The 16,767-nt window shown below is 47.9% G+C and overlaps 2 protein-coding genes and 1 pseudogene across 2 annotated transcripts; all 3 read right to left on the reverse strand.

Moving 5' to 3' along the window:
- Positions 1–4,224: 4,224 nt before the first annotated feature.
- LOC128940221 (epimerase family protein SDR39U1-like) lies at positions 4,225–8,627 on the reverse strand (annotated as a pseudogene).
- A 1,599-nt stretch (positions 8,628–10,226) lies between these two features.
- LOC128940081 (olfactory receptor 12-like) lies at positions 10,227–11,171 on the reverse strand. The gene has a single exon (XM_054281385.1). It carries the CDS (start codon positions 11,166–11,168, stop codon positions 10,227–10,229), a length of 942 nt encoding a protein of 313 aa, XP_054137360.1. The 5' UTR covers positions 11,169–11,171.
- A 3,488-nt stretch (positions 11,172–14,659) lies between these two features.
- Positions 14,660–16,491, reverse strand: LOC128940082 (olfactory receptor 6Y1-like). The gene is made up of 2 exons (XM_054281386.1): positions 15,578–16,491; positions 14,660–14,741 (listed from the first exon to the last, which is right to left on the reverse strand). The coding sequence occupies exons 1-2, from the start codon at positions 16,489–16,491 to the stop codon at positions 14,660–14,662; spliced, it is 996 nt and encodes a 331-aa protein (XP_054137361.1).
- Between the last annotated feature and the right edge of the window lie 276 nt (positions 16,492–16,767).

Consider the following 16,767-nt stretch of genomic DNA (forward strand, 5'->3'; position numbering starts at 1 on the left):
CTCTGCCGGATGTGACAGAAGGTTCTGGCACCTTCTGAAGGCTGGCCCAAGTAGAAATGGCCATTACACCTCTGTGGTAACAGATTTCAGAAGAAAGCAAAATCAAGTTGTGACACAATTTTAATTTGGACTAGAGAAAAGCAGGAGTGAGCACATGTGAGGAGAACCACCTGCAGACTCCACGGGCAGTGCAGACTGAGGCTGAGGAGATGCTCCAGGCTCCAGAGCCGAGATTCCTCTGCAGGCATTGGGGAGACCATGGTGGGGCAGCAGTGCTGCTGCAGCCCGCAGGGATGCATGGGGCAGCAGAGATTCACCTGCATGCTGTGGAGGAGCCCTGTAGCAGAGCAGCTGGATGCCTGCAGGAGGCAGTGATCCTGTGGGAGAGCTCTGGAGAGAGGGGCCCTGCTCCCAGGCTGGAGCAGCCTGTCCTTGCAGGACTGCACCTGTGGGAGAGTGACCCATGCCGCAGCAGCTCTGGGAGGAACGTTGCCTGTGGGACGGACTGATGCTGCAGAAGTTTGCAGTGAGCTGCTGTTGGTGGGATGGAGCCACATGGGAGAAGTTCCTGGAGAACTGTCTCTCATGGGAGGAGCCCCGTGGTGCAGCAGGGTGATAGATCTGCTCTCTGAGTGCAGGGGAATTACTCCCATTCCCTGTCTCCTTGTGCTGCTGGTGTAGGCAATAGTGCTGGGAAGGAGGGAGGGGTGAGGGGAAGGTGTTTTTAAGGGCTTCTTTTATTTCTCATTACCCTGCTCTGATTATGTTAGTAATAAATTCATTTAATATTATTAAGTCGAACCTGTTTTATACTTGATGGTATTTGATGAGTGTTTTCTCCTGGTCTTTAACTCATGATCCTTCGTTAAATTTCCTCCCGTCTGTGCAGCTGCAGAGAGGAGCGAGTGAGCAGCTTTGGGAGTGACCGGCATCTGGCTGGGGTGAACCCACATCAATCTCAAACTGAATTTGGCCAAATCCATTAAGGGGGATCAGAAACTGCTTTTACAAATACAACAGGAACACCAGGAGGAACAAGAAGAAACTTTATTTCTACTGAATGCGGGGGGGAAATGTTGCCACAAGGCATGAGGAAAACCCTGAGATGCCTCCTCTGGGTGTCCAGAGCTTGTGCTTGCCTGCAGCACCCTCCGGCCTTCCCTCAGCAAGGGCAGCAAGAAAATAACAGCCAAGGAAAAAGAATCCAAGGAAAAAAGAACAAACAATGAAACAGCATTCATGGAAATAACAGCAACCAATGAAATGGCATCCAAGGAGAGCCTCAGCTAAAATGGGAAGTGAAGAATTGCTGGCATCCCAGTAACTTTTTGGGAGTCTTCCACCTTAGTTCTTCACACTATGCCTCTTCCTGGGATGCTTCTCTATGGGATTGATAGGCATCCCTGAGGCTCTGAAGCCATGGCAATTCCGACTTCCTGAACAGAGAATAGCACGGGGAACAGCTTGGGGAAGCATCTTGACCGGAATGGGAACAGGAGCAAGTCACAAGGGAGCTGTCTGCCCTTTTCTCTTCTAGACTCAGTATCTCGCTATCCTTCCTCCATCTCTGTCGCAGTATTACAGAGAGCCTGAAAAAATCAGAAAGGGAAAATAGGGTTAAAGAGAGAAGGCAGCTGGTGATGGAGGCTGTGGGCAACCGAGCTGCCTGTGCTCTGCCCTGTGTGGGCAGCAGCCGCTGGAGGAGTTGGGAAGGGGCGTTTCCAACGCTGCAAAGCAATGGAGTGAGTGAGGTGAATGGGGACAAAAAGGCTTCTGGCCATCCCATGCCCAGAGCTCCCAGCTCCCGCTCCGTGAGCAGGGAGGTCTGGCCAGGGAGGGCTGCAGCAGGTGCCAGCACCTCTCCCTGCTCGGGGCTGTGCCAGCAGAGCCCAAGGAAGATGGGGAGCCCCAGCAGGGATGGCAATGGCTGGCAATGCAGAGAATGAGCCCTGCATGCAAAAGGCAAGTGGAGAGGATGGGAGTGAGTTCTTCAGCAGCCACTGTGGGGAGGGAGTGGGGAGAAATAGGGCAGAGCCATCAGCAGAGGAGACTGTTCTGGGAACACAGAGGCATTGCAGGTCCTCACAGACACTCAGGAGCACACCGGACATCCATCCCAGCGCTGGCGTGGCAAGGGCTGGTTGGGCTGGGAGCCCCCGGCCGTGCCCAGCGCTGCCGCTCAGGAGCCGCTCGCCCGGGGCTGCCCCAAACACGACGTGTTGGAAACACAGCCGGGAGAGTCCTGGGCAGCGGCTCCTGCGCGGCTGCGGGGCCCCAGGAGGAGCTGCTCTGCACGGGAAAGACCCTCGGTGGCACAGCAGTGGCAGGGGCAGGGAGCAGTTACCTTCTCAGACACAAATTCCCGGTGTCGCGGGGTTGGGAGTCAAGTTCACAACGTTGAGAGCGCTTCTGGAGAAGGAAAATGGGAGATTTGCAACATCAGTTTTCCTGTAATATTCGGCCAAACAGGAGAGGGCAAAAGCTCTCATTGCTGTGTGGCTGAAGGCAGGAGAGCAAAGCAAAGCTGGGGAGAGCCGGGACAGGAGGCAGGACAAGCTTCCCTCAGGCAGGCTGGACCCTGCTGAGCTGCCTGCTGTGGATGCTGCCACAAGCTCCAGGCTTGGAACAACATCTCCTGTGGTAGCCAGCACATGCAGGGCCATCTGCAGTGGCACATGGGGCTTTGTCACCTGAGCACACCAGCTACAAGGCAGACAGCTCTGTGTCAAACAAGAAATTGGCTTACGTGGAAGATGCACTTCAGGATCAGGAAAACGAAGATGAAGCAGGAAAACCACAAACGTGACCACGTACACCACAACTTCCAGTTTGCGCTGTGAGGAAAGGAAGATCACGCAGGTAAAAGGATTGATCCTTCCATTCTCCTTTGCCCAGAAGGACACGTGCAGCAGTGCCCAGCAGCTCTCCTACCTTCCGTGTGAGTCCCTTGCCATTGTCCATGGCCATATGAATGATCATGTTCTCTTGCAGACGACACCGGGCCATGGAATCATATGCTCCCTGGTTCTCTTGCCTCTCAGTGAGCAGCTTTAGAAGCAGCCTGGTCTTCATGACCATCCTGGCACAGGCGTGCTTGAGCTGGGGCAGGCTGCACTTCCTGTTCAGGGCTCGCTCCACGTGGGCCGTGAATGCTCCCAGGCCTTTGTGTGCCTCCTGCAGCGGCCGGGGATGATCAGCGTTGGTTTCCCGTCCTTTTGGAACTGGCGCAAGGTCTGGACTTTGGGGCCTCACAAGTTTCTTGAGGAACATGGAGTCTTCCTCCTGTGTGGTGTCAGGCATCATCAGGAGGTGCCTGCCTATAGAGGAATGCTTCTCTTCAGCTGTGGCTCTTCCTCTCCTGCTCGCAGCGGGGCGGCTCCCAATCAACAGGTCAGAGAGAAAATCCAGATTCTTGTTTAGACCCTGGTCAGATCTGGACCTTCGCTCCACTTTCACAGGCTCTGAAACCTGGTAGAAAAGATGATTATATCCAACCCCATACTGCCTATCCTGCTTCTTGTGCCATTTGTGTCTCTTGATGTAGTGCTTGCTGGCAGCTGGATCTTCCTCCTCATCTCTGTGTGGGGCAGACATGAAAGTATCATCACCACGTTTTAAACCACCAGCTACCGCTGCAGCCTTTGATCCTTGCCAGTATAAACGTGACTCCATTTTCTCCTGATGCCAGCTTGAGGGTGTCTTTTTCACCGCATTGCTTTTGGCAGTCTTGATGCTTTTAGCCTTGTGCAGCTTCTTCTTGACCTTGGCCCTCAGGTCATGAGCGCTTCTTTTGCCTTCATGCCCCAAGAGATTCTGAGGGGGATGTGAATTTGTTCTGGAACTGTCCAGGCTGCTGACATCACCCTCAGATCTCAGGGTCAGGGCAACCACAAGCGTTACACTTTCACCATCTCCCACTGAAGGCTCCTTGGGCTCGACGCTCAGCACTGGCATGCTGTTCAGCTCTCTGCCTTGTTCCATGTCCATTATTTCTCCCTGACTCTGTAGAAGAGTTGTGTAAGCTGGAGAACAGCAAGAGAGCATATCAGCAGCTGGGCACAAACACAGGCTCAGAGGTTACCCCAAGCAGCCGGAGCTCATCTCAAGGCCCGGGAGCACAGGAACAGAGTGGAGGATGTGTTGTGGTGAGGAGAAGAGCCCTTCAATCCATGCCATTATCCCCTTGGGGCAGAGCAGAGAGCTCACACAAACAGAGCCCAGCCCAAGTGGGAAGGCCTCAAGCCACAATGTCCTTGAGAGCAGCAGGCAGCTCAGGGAAGGTGAAGCGGTAGCCGCTCTCCAGGGTGCGTTTGGGCAGCACCCTCTGTCCCTCCAGCAGCATGGCCGCCCTCTCTGCCCCAAAGAGAGCCCGCACGGCCCAGGCGGGCACCGGCAGCAGCGCCGGGCGCCCCAGGGCTGCCGCCAGCTCCTGGCAAAGGTGCCATTGGAGGTGCCAGGCGAGGACGGGGCAACGCCGTTGAGGACGCCTCGCACTGACTCCGTCTCCAGGGCGTGACACACGATCCCAGCCAGGTCCTGGATGTGGATCCACGGGAAGGGCTGCAGTCCAGAGCCCATGGGGCCTCCGAGTCCCAGGCGGAAAGGCAAGAGCATCTGGGAGATTGCGCCGCCATCTCGGCCCAGCACCACACCTGTGGGGAGAACAGAGTGACACGAGGTGCTGCTGCCAGAGGGCAAAACCCCCTTCACACCCACACCAACAAGCAGGAGAATCCTTAAGGGGCTGGCTGGAACAGCACCCCAACAAGGGAAGAGAGAAGAACTGATGCCCTTTACCCAGCTCTTCCCAGCAGTAAAGCAATCCCCATTAATAACCACGATGCCCCATCTCACCTGATCTCACCACAACACCACGAGTTGGGCTCCCAGGGATGAGAGCTGCAGCCTCCCACGAGCTCGCCAGGCGTGAGAAGAAGTCAAAATCCCCTCCTGCACTGTCTTCAGTGTACTCAGCTGTGGGGCTGGGCCGGTAAAAACCTGCAGGGTGACAGCAGAAAGGGGGTCAGGGCTGAATGATCACACCAAGCCCCCCTTTCCCATCAGACCTTCTCTGCCTCCAGGAGCCCAGAACTCCTGTGAGGAAAGGCTGAGAGAACTGGGATTGTTCAGCCCAGAAAAGAGACCTAATTGCAACATTCCAAGACCTGAGGGGAGCCTACAAGAAAGCTGGAGAGAGACTACAAGGGCCTGAAGCGCCAAGGACAAGGGGGAATTGCTTCAAATTTAAAGTCAGTTTAGACTGGCTGCTAGGAAGGAAATCTACCCTGTGAGGGTGGGGACGCCCTGGCACAGGGTGCCCAGAGCAGCTGTGGCTGCCCCTGGATCCCTGGAAGTGTCCAAGGCCAGGCTGGATGGGGTTTGGAGCACCCTGGGACAGTGGAAGGTGTCCCTGCCATGGAACTGGATTGGATTTAGGGCACCTTCCAACCCAGACCATTCTGGGATTCTGTGAGCTTGATCACTCCACCAGGGATATCCTCACGAGAACAGCTCAGGGTCTCTGATCCTGACAAGTTTTTGAACTACCAATGTGCTCTACAGGTTCAGCAGGATGCACTAACACTCAGGCAGCCCCAAAACCCAAACAGGCCTACAAACAACACACTGAGCTGGCTGGAAGGTTTAAACCATGGCAGCTTTAAAGATAAACCTCAGCTTTAAAGACTGCCGCAAGCAGGAAGTTGGAGATTATGCAGAAGGCCTTACTGACACAAATTGATTCTACAGGATGCCTAAAGGCTTTCACAGGAAAACACAGAACTGCCCTAGACAAAGCACAGGGAGCCAAATTCCTCTCCGGCAGCACTAAAAGCTTATCAAGGCTTGCCTAAACACAGTGACACTGATAGCAATACAGCTGACATTTCAAGGCAAGAAGGTGCTCCTGAGGAACTGTCTGCAGGCAAGGCCTCTCCAGGTCAGCACGAGTGCTGTCTTGGCCAGGCCCAACCAATACCTACGCCAGTGACGAGGACCCAGGCACGGGGAGGCTGCTCAGCAGCACCGATGGCTTTGGCCAAGGCCTTCGTGGTCTCCACCCGGCTGCTGACGACCTCCCTGCAGAAGGCATCATTCCACCTGGGAAAGGGAGAGCCAGGGATCAAACACCTCACAGGACTGCCACCAAGGGGGACCCAGCCAACACCAGCTCACACGCACAGGGTGATGCCTCAGGTTTTAGTTTTCATATTTCTCAGGTTCTCTGTTGCTTTAGTGGGTGGCTCTGGGCTTCTATTAGGGGATGGTGAGCTCTGTGCACAGAGCAGGGAGACAAAACAATTCCTGCTCCAGCTGGGGACCAAGGACAAATGAGCCAAATCTCAGGCCAAGAGCACAAACAGCGTGGGCTGGAGAGGGAAAAACAAGGATGGGACTGCATGGGCCAAACCTGGAATTGGACAATTAACTCCAATATGCAAATGGAGAGGAACTTATAAAAGTGAGAGACCTCATGAGCATTGTCGTGCATTTTGTGACCATTTTGGTTCATTTTGGGACCATTTTGTGTTAATTTTGTGGCCATTTTGGTTCACCTTGGGTGCAGCCCTGGCTGGGCTCTTGTAGTGCCCAAGGTGGATCCATGGAGGAGATCCTTTGAATAAATCCCTTCATTATTCTGTAATTGGACAATTAACTCCAATATGCAAATGGAGCAGAGCTTATAAAAGTGAGAGACCCTGTGACCAGTGGGGCATTTTGTGACCATTCTGGTTCATCTTGGGTGTAGCCCTGTGCTGTCCAAGGTGGATCCATGCATCCTCCTAATTAATCCCTGCTTTATTCTGGAGCTCTGTCCAGTCTCTGTTCTAGGGCAGCCTGCACAAGGCATCAAGGAGAAGTCACAGGAACTCCCCTCACCTCAGAGCAAAGGGAGGACATGTCATCTTACAGCACAAAGGCAGAGGAACTTTGGGAGATGGTGGCTCTAACCCTTACAAGACTGAAGGGTTTGGACTGCCTTCAGACAAAGTCAGCAAAGGAGCTAGACAGCAAAGCTGGTGCTCCTCCCAGAAGTCAAACTTTGCATGCAGGCATGCCACCCAGTCTCCTTTTGGAAATGTGGAACTAATGTTTCTGGCCTCCAGCTGTAGATGCAGGAGGGAACTTTTCTTCCAAAGGTCTCTCAGCACCTTCCAGGCCCACAGAAATGCTCTGGGTACTTGAGGGTGCAAATGTCAACCCAAGAGATTCCTGGTCATGTTGTTTCCTCCCTTTCCACATTCGCTGACAACACTAGCCTGTCTTCACGCCACCTTATCCCAAGAGCACTATGGAACATCAAGTTACCTGCGGAAAGGGTTGAGGACATTTTCACCAGCCAAGTTGACCACAGCTTCGCACAGGGGCAGCCCGGAGTGGGACAGCTCCTCCTGGGCAGGAGTGACAGACATGACAAATCAGGCCACCCCTCTGATCAAGCCTTCCCTGCAAATAAGCAGAGCAGGCTCCCAAGAACTTCACCCAGTTTCTTCCTGGCATTTGCAGAGACAGCACGAATGGAGAAGATTTTGTTTCTTGGAGCTACAGCAGTATCCATTCTAATGACTGTGACCCACGGAACACCAGCAAAAGGACATCCAGAGGAGCCAGACCTCCCCTCCATGCCATGGAAAGCCACGGCACGCAGCCTGGTTTCTCAGCCCTGTCACACTCGCCCTGCTGTGACAGCTCTCATTTCATACCCAGCTGATCCGATCCGTGCCCCCTGTTCGTGACACATGGGTCACTTGGTGCCCTGGGCTCCGCAGCAGCTGGGTCAGGGCTCTGCCCACGAAGCCCGTCCCACCACCTGGTTAGAGAGACAACATCAGGGCTGTGTTGCTGTGCCATCACCCTCTGCAGCAGAGGCGGCCCATGCCTGGGGCTGCATCACCGCAGCACCGCCCGCGCTCATGGCCAGCTCCCATAGCCGGGGAGGAAGCGGCGGCTTGGCTCCAACCCAGCGGGCAGCACCCACAACCCAGGCCCGCCTGGCCCTTCTCCAAAACTCCGTTCCGCTCAACACTCCCGCTCCCTCACGGGACCCGCTCCCTTACGGACCTGCTCCCACAGGCACCCGCACCTCCACGGGCCTCGCTCTCTCTGTCCGCCGCTCCCTCACGGCTCCGCACCCTCAGGCCCCCGTTCCCTGAGGCCGCGGCTCCCTCACGGCCCCGCTTCCTCAGGGCCTCCGCTCCATCAGGGCCCCCGCTCCCTCACGGGCTCGCTCCCTCACGGCCCCCGCTTCAGACCTTCAGACCGCCGCTCTCTCAGGCCACCCCTCCCTCACGGGCCCCGTTCCCTCAGACCTCCGCTCCCTCACGGACTCCGCACCCTCACGGTTCCCGCTCGCTCACGGCCCCGCTCTCTCTCTGTCCGCCGCTCCCTCACGGGCCCCGTTCTCTCTTGCCCCTGCACCCTCACGCCCCGTTCTCTCTGGCCCCTGCTCCCTCACGCCCCGTTCCCTCTGGCCCCTGCTCCCTCACGCCCCGTTCTCTCTGGGCCCTGCACCCTCACGCCCCGTTCTCTCTGGGCCCTGCACCCTCACACCCCGCTCTCTCTGTCCGCCGCTCCCTCACAGCCCCGCGCCCCCAGCCCCGCACTCACCCACCACCACCCGCATTGCCGCGCCGCGCATGCGCCGAGCAGCGCCCACGGCGCGTGCGCCCCGCCCTCCGCGCACGGCGCCCCCTAGCGGCGCGGAGGCCCTTAAAGGGCCAGCGCATCCCAGCGCCGGGGCCGTGCTCGGGAATGGGCGGCGAACCGGGCTGGAACCAGGCTGGAGCCGGGCTGGAACCGGGCTGGAACCGGGCTGCAACCGGGCTGGGGACACGGGGAGCGGTCCGGGGCTGAGGGGACACTCGGGAACTGCCTGGGCCCAGGGGCTGAGGGGGCACTCAGGGAACAGAGCAGAGCGGGGCTGAGGGGACATCCATCATCCATCCAGCCATACATTCATCCATCCATCCATCCATCCATGATCCATCCATCCATCCATCCATCATCCATCCATCATCCATCCATCCATCCATCCATCCATCCATCCATCATCCATCCATCCATCCATCCATCATCCATCATCCTTCCCCCAGCCCCAGTCTGTCACTCAGTCACAGAACCATTAAAGTTGGAAAATACCTCCAGGATTGTTGTGTTTGACTGAACATCACCATGAGCTAAATCATGGCACCAAGTGCTGTGTCCTGTCTCTTTTTGGGCACTTCCAGGAGTGGTGTCTCCCTTGCTTCACTGAGCAATCACAGCTCTCCTCATCCCTCTGGCCACCAGCTCTATGAAAGTGCCATATCCTGTGGTTAAGAAAAGAAGAAATGCGTTTTCTACGAGGAGCCAGCTTGGATATTTGAGTTTTAAGAGCTATTTGCAGAGACACATCTCTGTGCTTCACTCTCGTCTGACTTAATTTAGCTGTGGATGTGCAGAGTGAGAATGCCTCCACCTGAACTGGCTGTGTTTCAGAAATAAGTGCCAGAATCTGTTTGTGTCCTATTTTACATGTTCAGTACAGTTAGGTGTGGCAGCAGATTCTGCTGCCAGAATCTGAATTTTCTGTCCTATTTTACATGTTCAGTACACTTAGGTACTCTTCAAATTGTCCAACCCATCGTGTTAATTATGGCTTTAAAATGCTGGTATCTTTTGAATGGCTATAAGAGGCCTCTAAATTACAGGTCAGATGGATTGTAAATATCTAATTACGGTTAAATGAAACCTCACTTTCATCTGCTCTAGAAAAGGAATAAAGCTGGCCAGAGAAAAATCGGGAAAAAAGAGATACTTTTGTTCACAAGAATGTAAAAGAAAATGTCAAAATTGTGTGTCACTGTGATCAGCCATTTAACAGATGTGTGGTCTTGGCTTACTTAATTGACCTTACTTTTAAATTCTTATTTTTATTCTGGTTTTATGGGTAAGCATCAATGATTTAAGTGTAATTGATGTAAACTTATGAAATAATTTCATAGAAATCAAACATATTGCCCATTGAAGGATATCCTACATCCTATCAAAAATTGTTTAGTTGAAATAACAGTCACTAGATTGTCATAGATTTGTTTATATATCCTGCTTTTACTGACCATCTAGAAACACAAAAGACTCTTGAAAGCAGGTCCTGATGTGCTTAATTTTACATTCTGTCCTTTATTTCACATTCAGGTCCTGATGTCCTTTATTTTACAAATTGGACCCCGTGCTCATTCTCAGCTTCAGGAATGGTGCTTAAAAAACCCTTTCCTTTTTAACTGTTTTTTCAGAGCCCCTTTTACCTCCCTGTTTCTGAGGGTGTAAATGAAAGGGTTCAGCATGGGAATAACAACAGTGTAGAGGATGGAGATGATGTTGCTCTTGCTGGGTGAGGATGCAGCTCCAGGCTGAGCATACATGAAGAACACTGTCCCAAAGAACAAGCAGATTGTCACCATGTGAGACGAGCAGGTGGAGAAGGCCTTGTGCCTGCTTTCTGCTGAAGGCATTTGGATGATTGTGACGATGATATAAGCATAGGAGACAAAAACCACCAGGGCAGTGCCCACAATTATTGGTCCACACACAGCCAGCATTACGAGCTGGTTGACAAGGGTGTTGGAGCAGGAGGTGTGGATCACTGCAGCAACTTCACAGAAGAAGTGCTTGATTTCTCTGTGCCCACAGAAGGACAGGCTGAAGGTGAAGCCTGTCTGGATGGTGCAGTTGAGGCAGCGTGACAGATAGGAGCCCACCACCATGAGCACACAAAGCCTTCTGCTCATAACCACCTGGTAGAGCAGCGGGTTGCAGATGGCAGTGAAGCGATCATAAGCCATCACAGCCAGGAAAAAAGCTTCTGTTGTGCCAAAGAGAGAGAAGAAGAACATTTGGGAAGCACAGCCAGCATAGGAAATGCTCCTTCTGCCCGGCAAGAATGCCAGGGCTGCCCTGGGAGTGATGGCAGAGGAATAGCAGATGTCCAAGGTGGACAGGTTCCCCAGGAAGAAGTACATTGGGGTGTGCAGCTTGGGCTCCATCCTGATGATGAGGATCATGCAGATGTTTCCCACCACAGTGACAAAGTACATTGTGGAGAAGAGAACTGAGAGAAGGACTTGGGATCCTGGGTGGGATTTGAACCCCACCAAAATGAACTCACTTATCCTGGTGTGGTTTTCCATCTTGGCTTTCCAAAAGGAAATTAGGATGGAGTGGATTGAAGATACTTTGCCTGGAGAAGCAATTGTAGAAGAAGAAGACAAACAATGAAATACATGAAACATAAGAAATATAAATTAATAAAATTAATTGTAAATTATATGCATTAATTATGTAAAATAATATAAACAATACAAAATATTTAAAAATATTAATATAATGTAAATAATATATAACTAAGAATAAAATAAATTATAATATTATATATAATTAATTAAATATATAAATATATTAAAATAAGTATTAATATGACTAATAAATATTGATAATAAATCAATAAATATAAATATTATTATGACTATAATACTATATATATTGTATATATTATATAATATATACTATATATGACATATAATCAATAATATATTGATTGTATTTATATTATTATAAAATAATTATTAATAAAATTAAATAGATATATGGAAAAATTATAAAATTAATTATATATCATATCTGCCAGTTTTTGTCAACTACTACAGGGTAATTTGTAAGCTAATAATCCAGTAATATTATCTTCAGTATAAGGAAACATTCTGCATGCAGCTTATCCAACCTATTTTAATTTAATAAACTTTACGACCAACTAGAAACAGACATTCCATTCTACAGTTGAAGACCTATTTCAGATTTAACTGGCAGAAAATAATCTCACCCTAAGACTGCAACTAACGCACAAGATTGCTCTCCCCTAAACAAAAGAACAGGAAAAATGCTGCTTCAGGTGATGCAAAACAATTGTAAATATATGAGCCAAGAAATGTATTCATTTAGATAATTGTTTAAAAAAATTTCAAGTCTATTATTTTTAAAAAAGCTGAGTGACAGAAATGGTATTTTATTTGCTTTGCTGTCATTTCCATTAGATAATTTTTCTTAACCAGCATATACTTAATATTTTAAAAGCATTGAATTAATTTTTAACAGTTTCTCCAGCTATCCCTCCGTGGTCCTTGAAATGTGGCCTCACCTCTAGGTACCCTCAGAAGGTATTAAATATATTTAATCCTTTGTTCTATTTAATCCTTTTTTCTTATTTACCCACGAGTCTTAGGAAAGGGAAATAAATTTGGAGAAAGAATTTCTCTTTGCATAACCTTGCTCATTAAATATTTAGTGAGTTTTCCTGGGGATTTTTGTGTGCAGAGAGCTCAGGTTTAGGCAGTCAGGTCAAGTATCACTCAAAGCCTTTCCAAGGTTGTTGTCTACAACTTTCACAATTCCTAAGCCTTCCCTTACTGTCAAAAGAGAGAAATAGATGCATCCACAGTGTGATCCTTCTAGTCTCACCCTACCTGTTCAAAACAGGGGAAAAACTGTCCCTTAGAAGTAGCTGGTTTTGATAAAAAAATAATAAAGCAAGCCAGAAGAGAATAAGAAAAAAAGAGATACTTTTGTCCACAATAATGTAAAAGAAAACATCAAAATCTTGTGTCATTGTGGTCAGGCATTCAACAGCTGTGTGCTCCTGGCATATGTAATTGACCTTATTTTTAAATTCTTATTTTTGTTCTGGTTTTATGTGTAAGCATCAATGATTTCAGTGTAATACATGTAAACTTATGAAATAATTTAATGATAATCAAACATATTGTCCATTGAAGGATATCCTACATCCTATCCGAAATTGTTTTGTTGAAATAACAATTACTACTGCTTAATTTAATGGCTTTTTAAAGAAGGTAAACACCTCAGCTAAGAATGAAGATGCTGCAGATACTTTTTTAGCCAGTGAGAAAGGAAGATTTTTGATTCACCTGAGAAGTCTCTGGATCTATCTGTCCCTTGATTGATCAAACAAAAAGTCTAAATGCAGACACATTAAAAACTGTCTTCCTGATAATGTATTTAATTTCCAGAAGAACTAACTGTATACATAATTACTACATTCTATATAATGAGAAAAAAGAGAAAACAGAAACTTTTAATCCAATTCTGTCATCCCATTTAACAAAGCAAAACTCAGATTTCACACACCACAATACACATACCTTGTGACACAGTTATTGAAGCCAGGTTTGGTTTTTTGGAATTCAGGTTTCTTGAACACATTGCCAAAAATACTGAACATTTTTTCTACTCAGCTGACTTTTCTCTTGTAATCAATACATCACTGGTTTTTCCTCTGACTGCTTCTAAGAGCATTCTCCTTAGCATGTTGCTTATGTATACTTTAATAAGTGTACATAAAAAACCCCAGGGATTCAGTTTCCACAGTCCTGGACCTTCACAGCAAACATCTGAAATCTCAAATGAGATATTTTTCCCTTGTGCCATTTTTATTTGCCTGCAAAAGTAGAAAACTATAAGGAATAGAAGAGATAAAATAACAAACACAAGCAATAAAGTGTAAAGCTGTTTCTGTGCGTCTTCTACCCCTACTTTTTTCACTGCTTCTTATGCAGAACCCTTCCTGCCTCTTGTAGATTTTTTTTCTGCTCAGCAAAACACTGTGGACCTAATCAAGATTCTCATTAACCATTAGAATCTGCTTCCTTCTGTTGTAGTTGAGACAGAGACAACACAAAGCCACATTCCATTTTTAGAAGGCTTCAAACTGTTTTTATTATGGCATGCATGCTTTTTATGCATTCTCATAAAACTCATAAGTTTACACTTTACTCATTGGTCACAAAAGACAAATGAAGTGTTCATTGGAAGAGGCAGCTGCAGGTTTGTCTTATTTATCCTGCTTTCTTTCTTGATTTCTATGTCAAGGACTTTGGTAGGAAATTCTTTCAGGGGTAAACATGGATCCCCTTCTCAACCTTCTCTCTGGCTCACAGAAGTCACTGTAAAACCTCTTCCAGATTATCAAAATAGAACAGACACCCTTGCCTTCTCCCCAAGCAATAATGGTTCTCCTCTCTAAACAGAAGCAAGTTTTCACTAAATGTGTTTTCTTCTCTGACTCCAGGAGTGTGCTCACCTCTAAAACTGAGAAATCTGGTTCAGGTGAGGGCCCAGCCTCTAAGGGAACACTGCTGTGGGGTGCAGCAATCACCCCAGGAAGGGAAAAACATCTCACAACCCCTGTTTGGGTATCTCACACACCCTAGGACATGGCTGTCTTTCAAAAAGCAAATTTGCATTCTTCTCAGCACAGGAGTGTCCCATTTAGTTACAGCAAACTATATTAAATTTTCTTTGTTTTGGCACGTGGTTTTAAATAAATCTGCATGAAATAGATGTTTCTGTTCTTGATATAATGGCTTCCCATATTTTGTGACTGACAATTGATCAGTGCCTTCTAAACCCAGACTATCTTACATTTGCATACGTTCCTATCAGTTTCTCTCATCTGCACACAGAGAGTGAGATTAAGAGAAAGTTTCCCAAAAGCTGAGATTGGACTTTGTTTTTACCTTCTTAACTTGTGGGTAGTGACTTATTTACAGTACTTTAAAAGTACTTGAATTTGTGAAAGTGTTTATTAGGAAAATTTCCAGAAATAAGCTTAGATGCAAGAGGGAACTTGCATTCTCAAAAGGTTTGTGTTTGTGTAAGACTTTTCTGTGTTCTCTCCTTCCCTAAGGTACCTCCTCTGTTGAATAAATTATGAATTATTTTTTTCAGGTTATCTAACAATATTATTATTAGTGTACATAAACCCCATAATAATTGGATGATAATCCTCTTCCCAGTGTATTTGAAGGATTTTCCTAAAATTATTTCAAAACAATCACTTCAGATCAGGGCTTTAAAACCAGTCAATGTGTATAGCCAAATCACTGCATTAAAGGAACTTCAAACCTTGCAAAATTTAAATTAAAATCTCAGGAAGGAGTTGTGGAGCTGAGACAGAGGCCAAGTCACAATGCAGCTGTACCATGTGAATATTCACATTATACCTTCTCTAATGCCATATTAGAAACATTTTCTTCATCAGAGGATGGTTCTTTTTATCCTACACCAGGAATCTAAGAATGTTACAATTACCCATCCTTTGCTGCTGCCTATTTCTCTCAAGGGATAATCACAAAATCTTGAACTAAATAAATCACACATAACTGATTTTCACATGCATTTACAGTGTTTTCTGGACTCTGTTCCATTTAGAGCAAACAAATCTGGGCTTTATTTTCCAGCATTTCCAAACACCTTTAAAAACAGCAGTCATTCAGTTGGAGACTTTTAAGAAAAGGTGACAGCATTGATTCTTAGGAGGAAAACAAGCAAAAAAACCCCAAACCCACACATCTCGAGTCAAAACCATAGTATATACATAAATATATCAAGGTTTAGTTCAATAAATATGAGTGGTGGTTGCACGGATTAAGGTTTGGACCTCCTGACTTCATCTCCTCAGCGCTGCCGTTGATCTTCATGAGCAAAGCCCCTTCAGTTGATTTCTTTGGTGTCTCTTCTGCAAGTAAAAGTCCTCCTCATGGCAACCCTGACCTCTTTGTTTCTAAGGCAGTAGATGAGAGGATTCAGAAGTGGCACAACCGCCGTGTACAGGAGTGACACCAGCTTGTTGGCACGATAGGTGTACATGAGCTTGGGGTGGGCGCAGGTGAAAAGAGTGGTGGAGTAGAACAAAACCACCACGGTCAGGTGGGAGCTGCAGGTGGAAAAAGCCTTCTGCCTCCCCTGGGAAGAAGGAATCTTCAGCACAGTGAAGAGGATGCAGATGTAGGAGGCCACCACAGCGCACAGAGGCAGCAGGATGACCAGCAGGGCCAAGGTGAAGTCCACGAGCTCGGCCAAAGAGGAATCGCTGCAGGAGATGTTCAGGAGGGGGGAAATGTCACAGAAATAATGATTGATTTTGTCCACGTCGCAGAAGGAGAGGCTGGCTATGAAGCCCAGCTTGATGGAAGAGGTGGCCAAGCCACACATCCAGCAGGCAGCCACCAGCTGAGCACAGAGCTTGGGGCTCATGATCAGGGCGTACCTGAGGGGTTTGCAGATGGCCACGAAGCGGTCGAAGGCCATCACGGCCAGCAGGACGTACTCAGTGCAAACAAAAGTCACAAAGAAATGCAGCTGTGCCATGCAGCCCTGGAATGAAATCCTTTTGTCATGGGACAGGACATCTCTGATCATCTTTGGCTCAATGGCAGAGACATACCAGATCTCTAAAAAAGACAGATTCCCTAGGAAAAAATACATGGGTTTTTGCAGGCTGTGGTTATTTTGGATGATGAGAATGATGAGGAAGTTTTCCAACACAGTTAATAAATAAGCCAGAAGTAAAGCAGAGAAGAGAAGCAGCTGCTGTTCACCAGTGGTGGGAAAACCCAGGAGAAAGAAATACATGACTTTGGTTTCATTCCTCCCACCCATTCTGTAGAAGAAAGATGAACCTTATCCACCTGCAATAAATTAATGCAATCACATCTAACTACCAGGCTTAAATTCTTAGCCATAAGTTACACCACCACTTAAAGGCTCTGTAAAAGTTCAGACATTTTTTGCTGGGTTTTTAGAAATGAACTTTGTGAAATTTATCTGCTCATTTCAGAATTTTTTTCATTTTAGAAATTAAAACATGCTTTTAAATTTACATTTCATGGAGATAAACACACATTACAAATTGACATTTCATGGAGATAAATATAC

This window comes from Melozone crissalis, unplaced genomic scaffold, assembly GCF_028551555.1.
Source record: "Melozone crissalis strain CALT ecotype California unplaced genomic scaffold, PUWL_Pcris_2 ptg000032l_1, whole genome shotgun sequence".
Lineage (NCBI taxonomy): Eukaryota > Metazoa > Chordata > Aves > Passeriformes > Passerellidae > Melozone > Melozone crissalis.

Coding starts and splice junctions, on each gene's coding strand:
- LOC128940081 (XM_054281385.1), bottom strand. CDS start 11,168: ATGGAAAACCACACCAGGATAAGTGAGTTCATTTTGGTGGGGTTCAAA.
- LOC128940082 (XM_054281386.1), bottom strand. CDS start 16,491: ATGGGTGGGAGGAATGAAACCAAAGTCATGTATTTCTTTCTCCTGGGT. Junction 14,742..15,577: donor GTTGCCATGAGGAGGACTTT/TACTTGCAGAAG, acceptor TCAACAGAGGAG/GTACCTTAGGGAAGGAGAGA.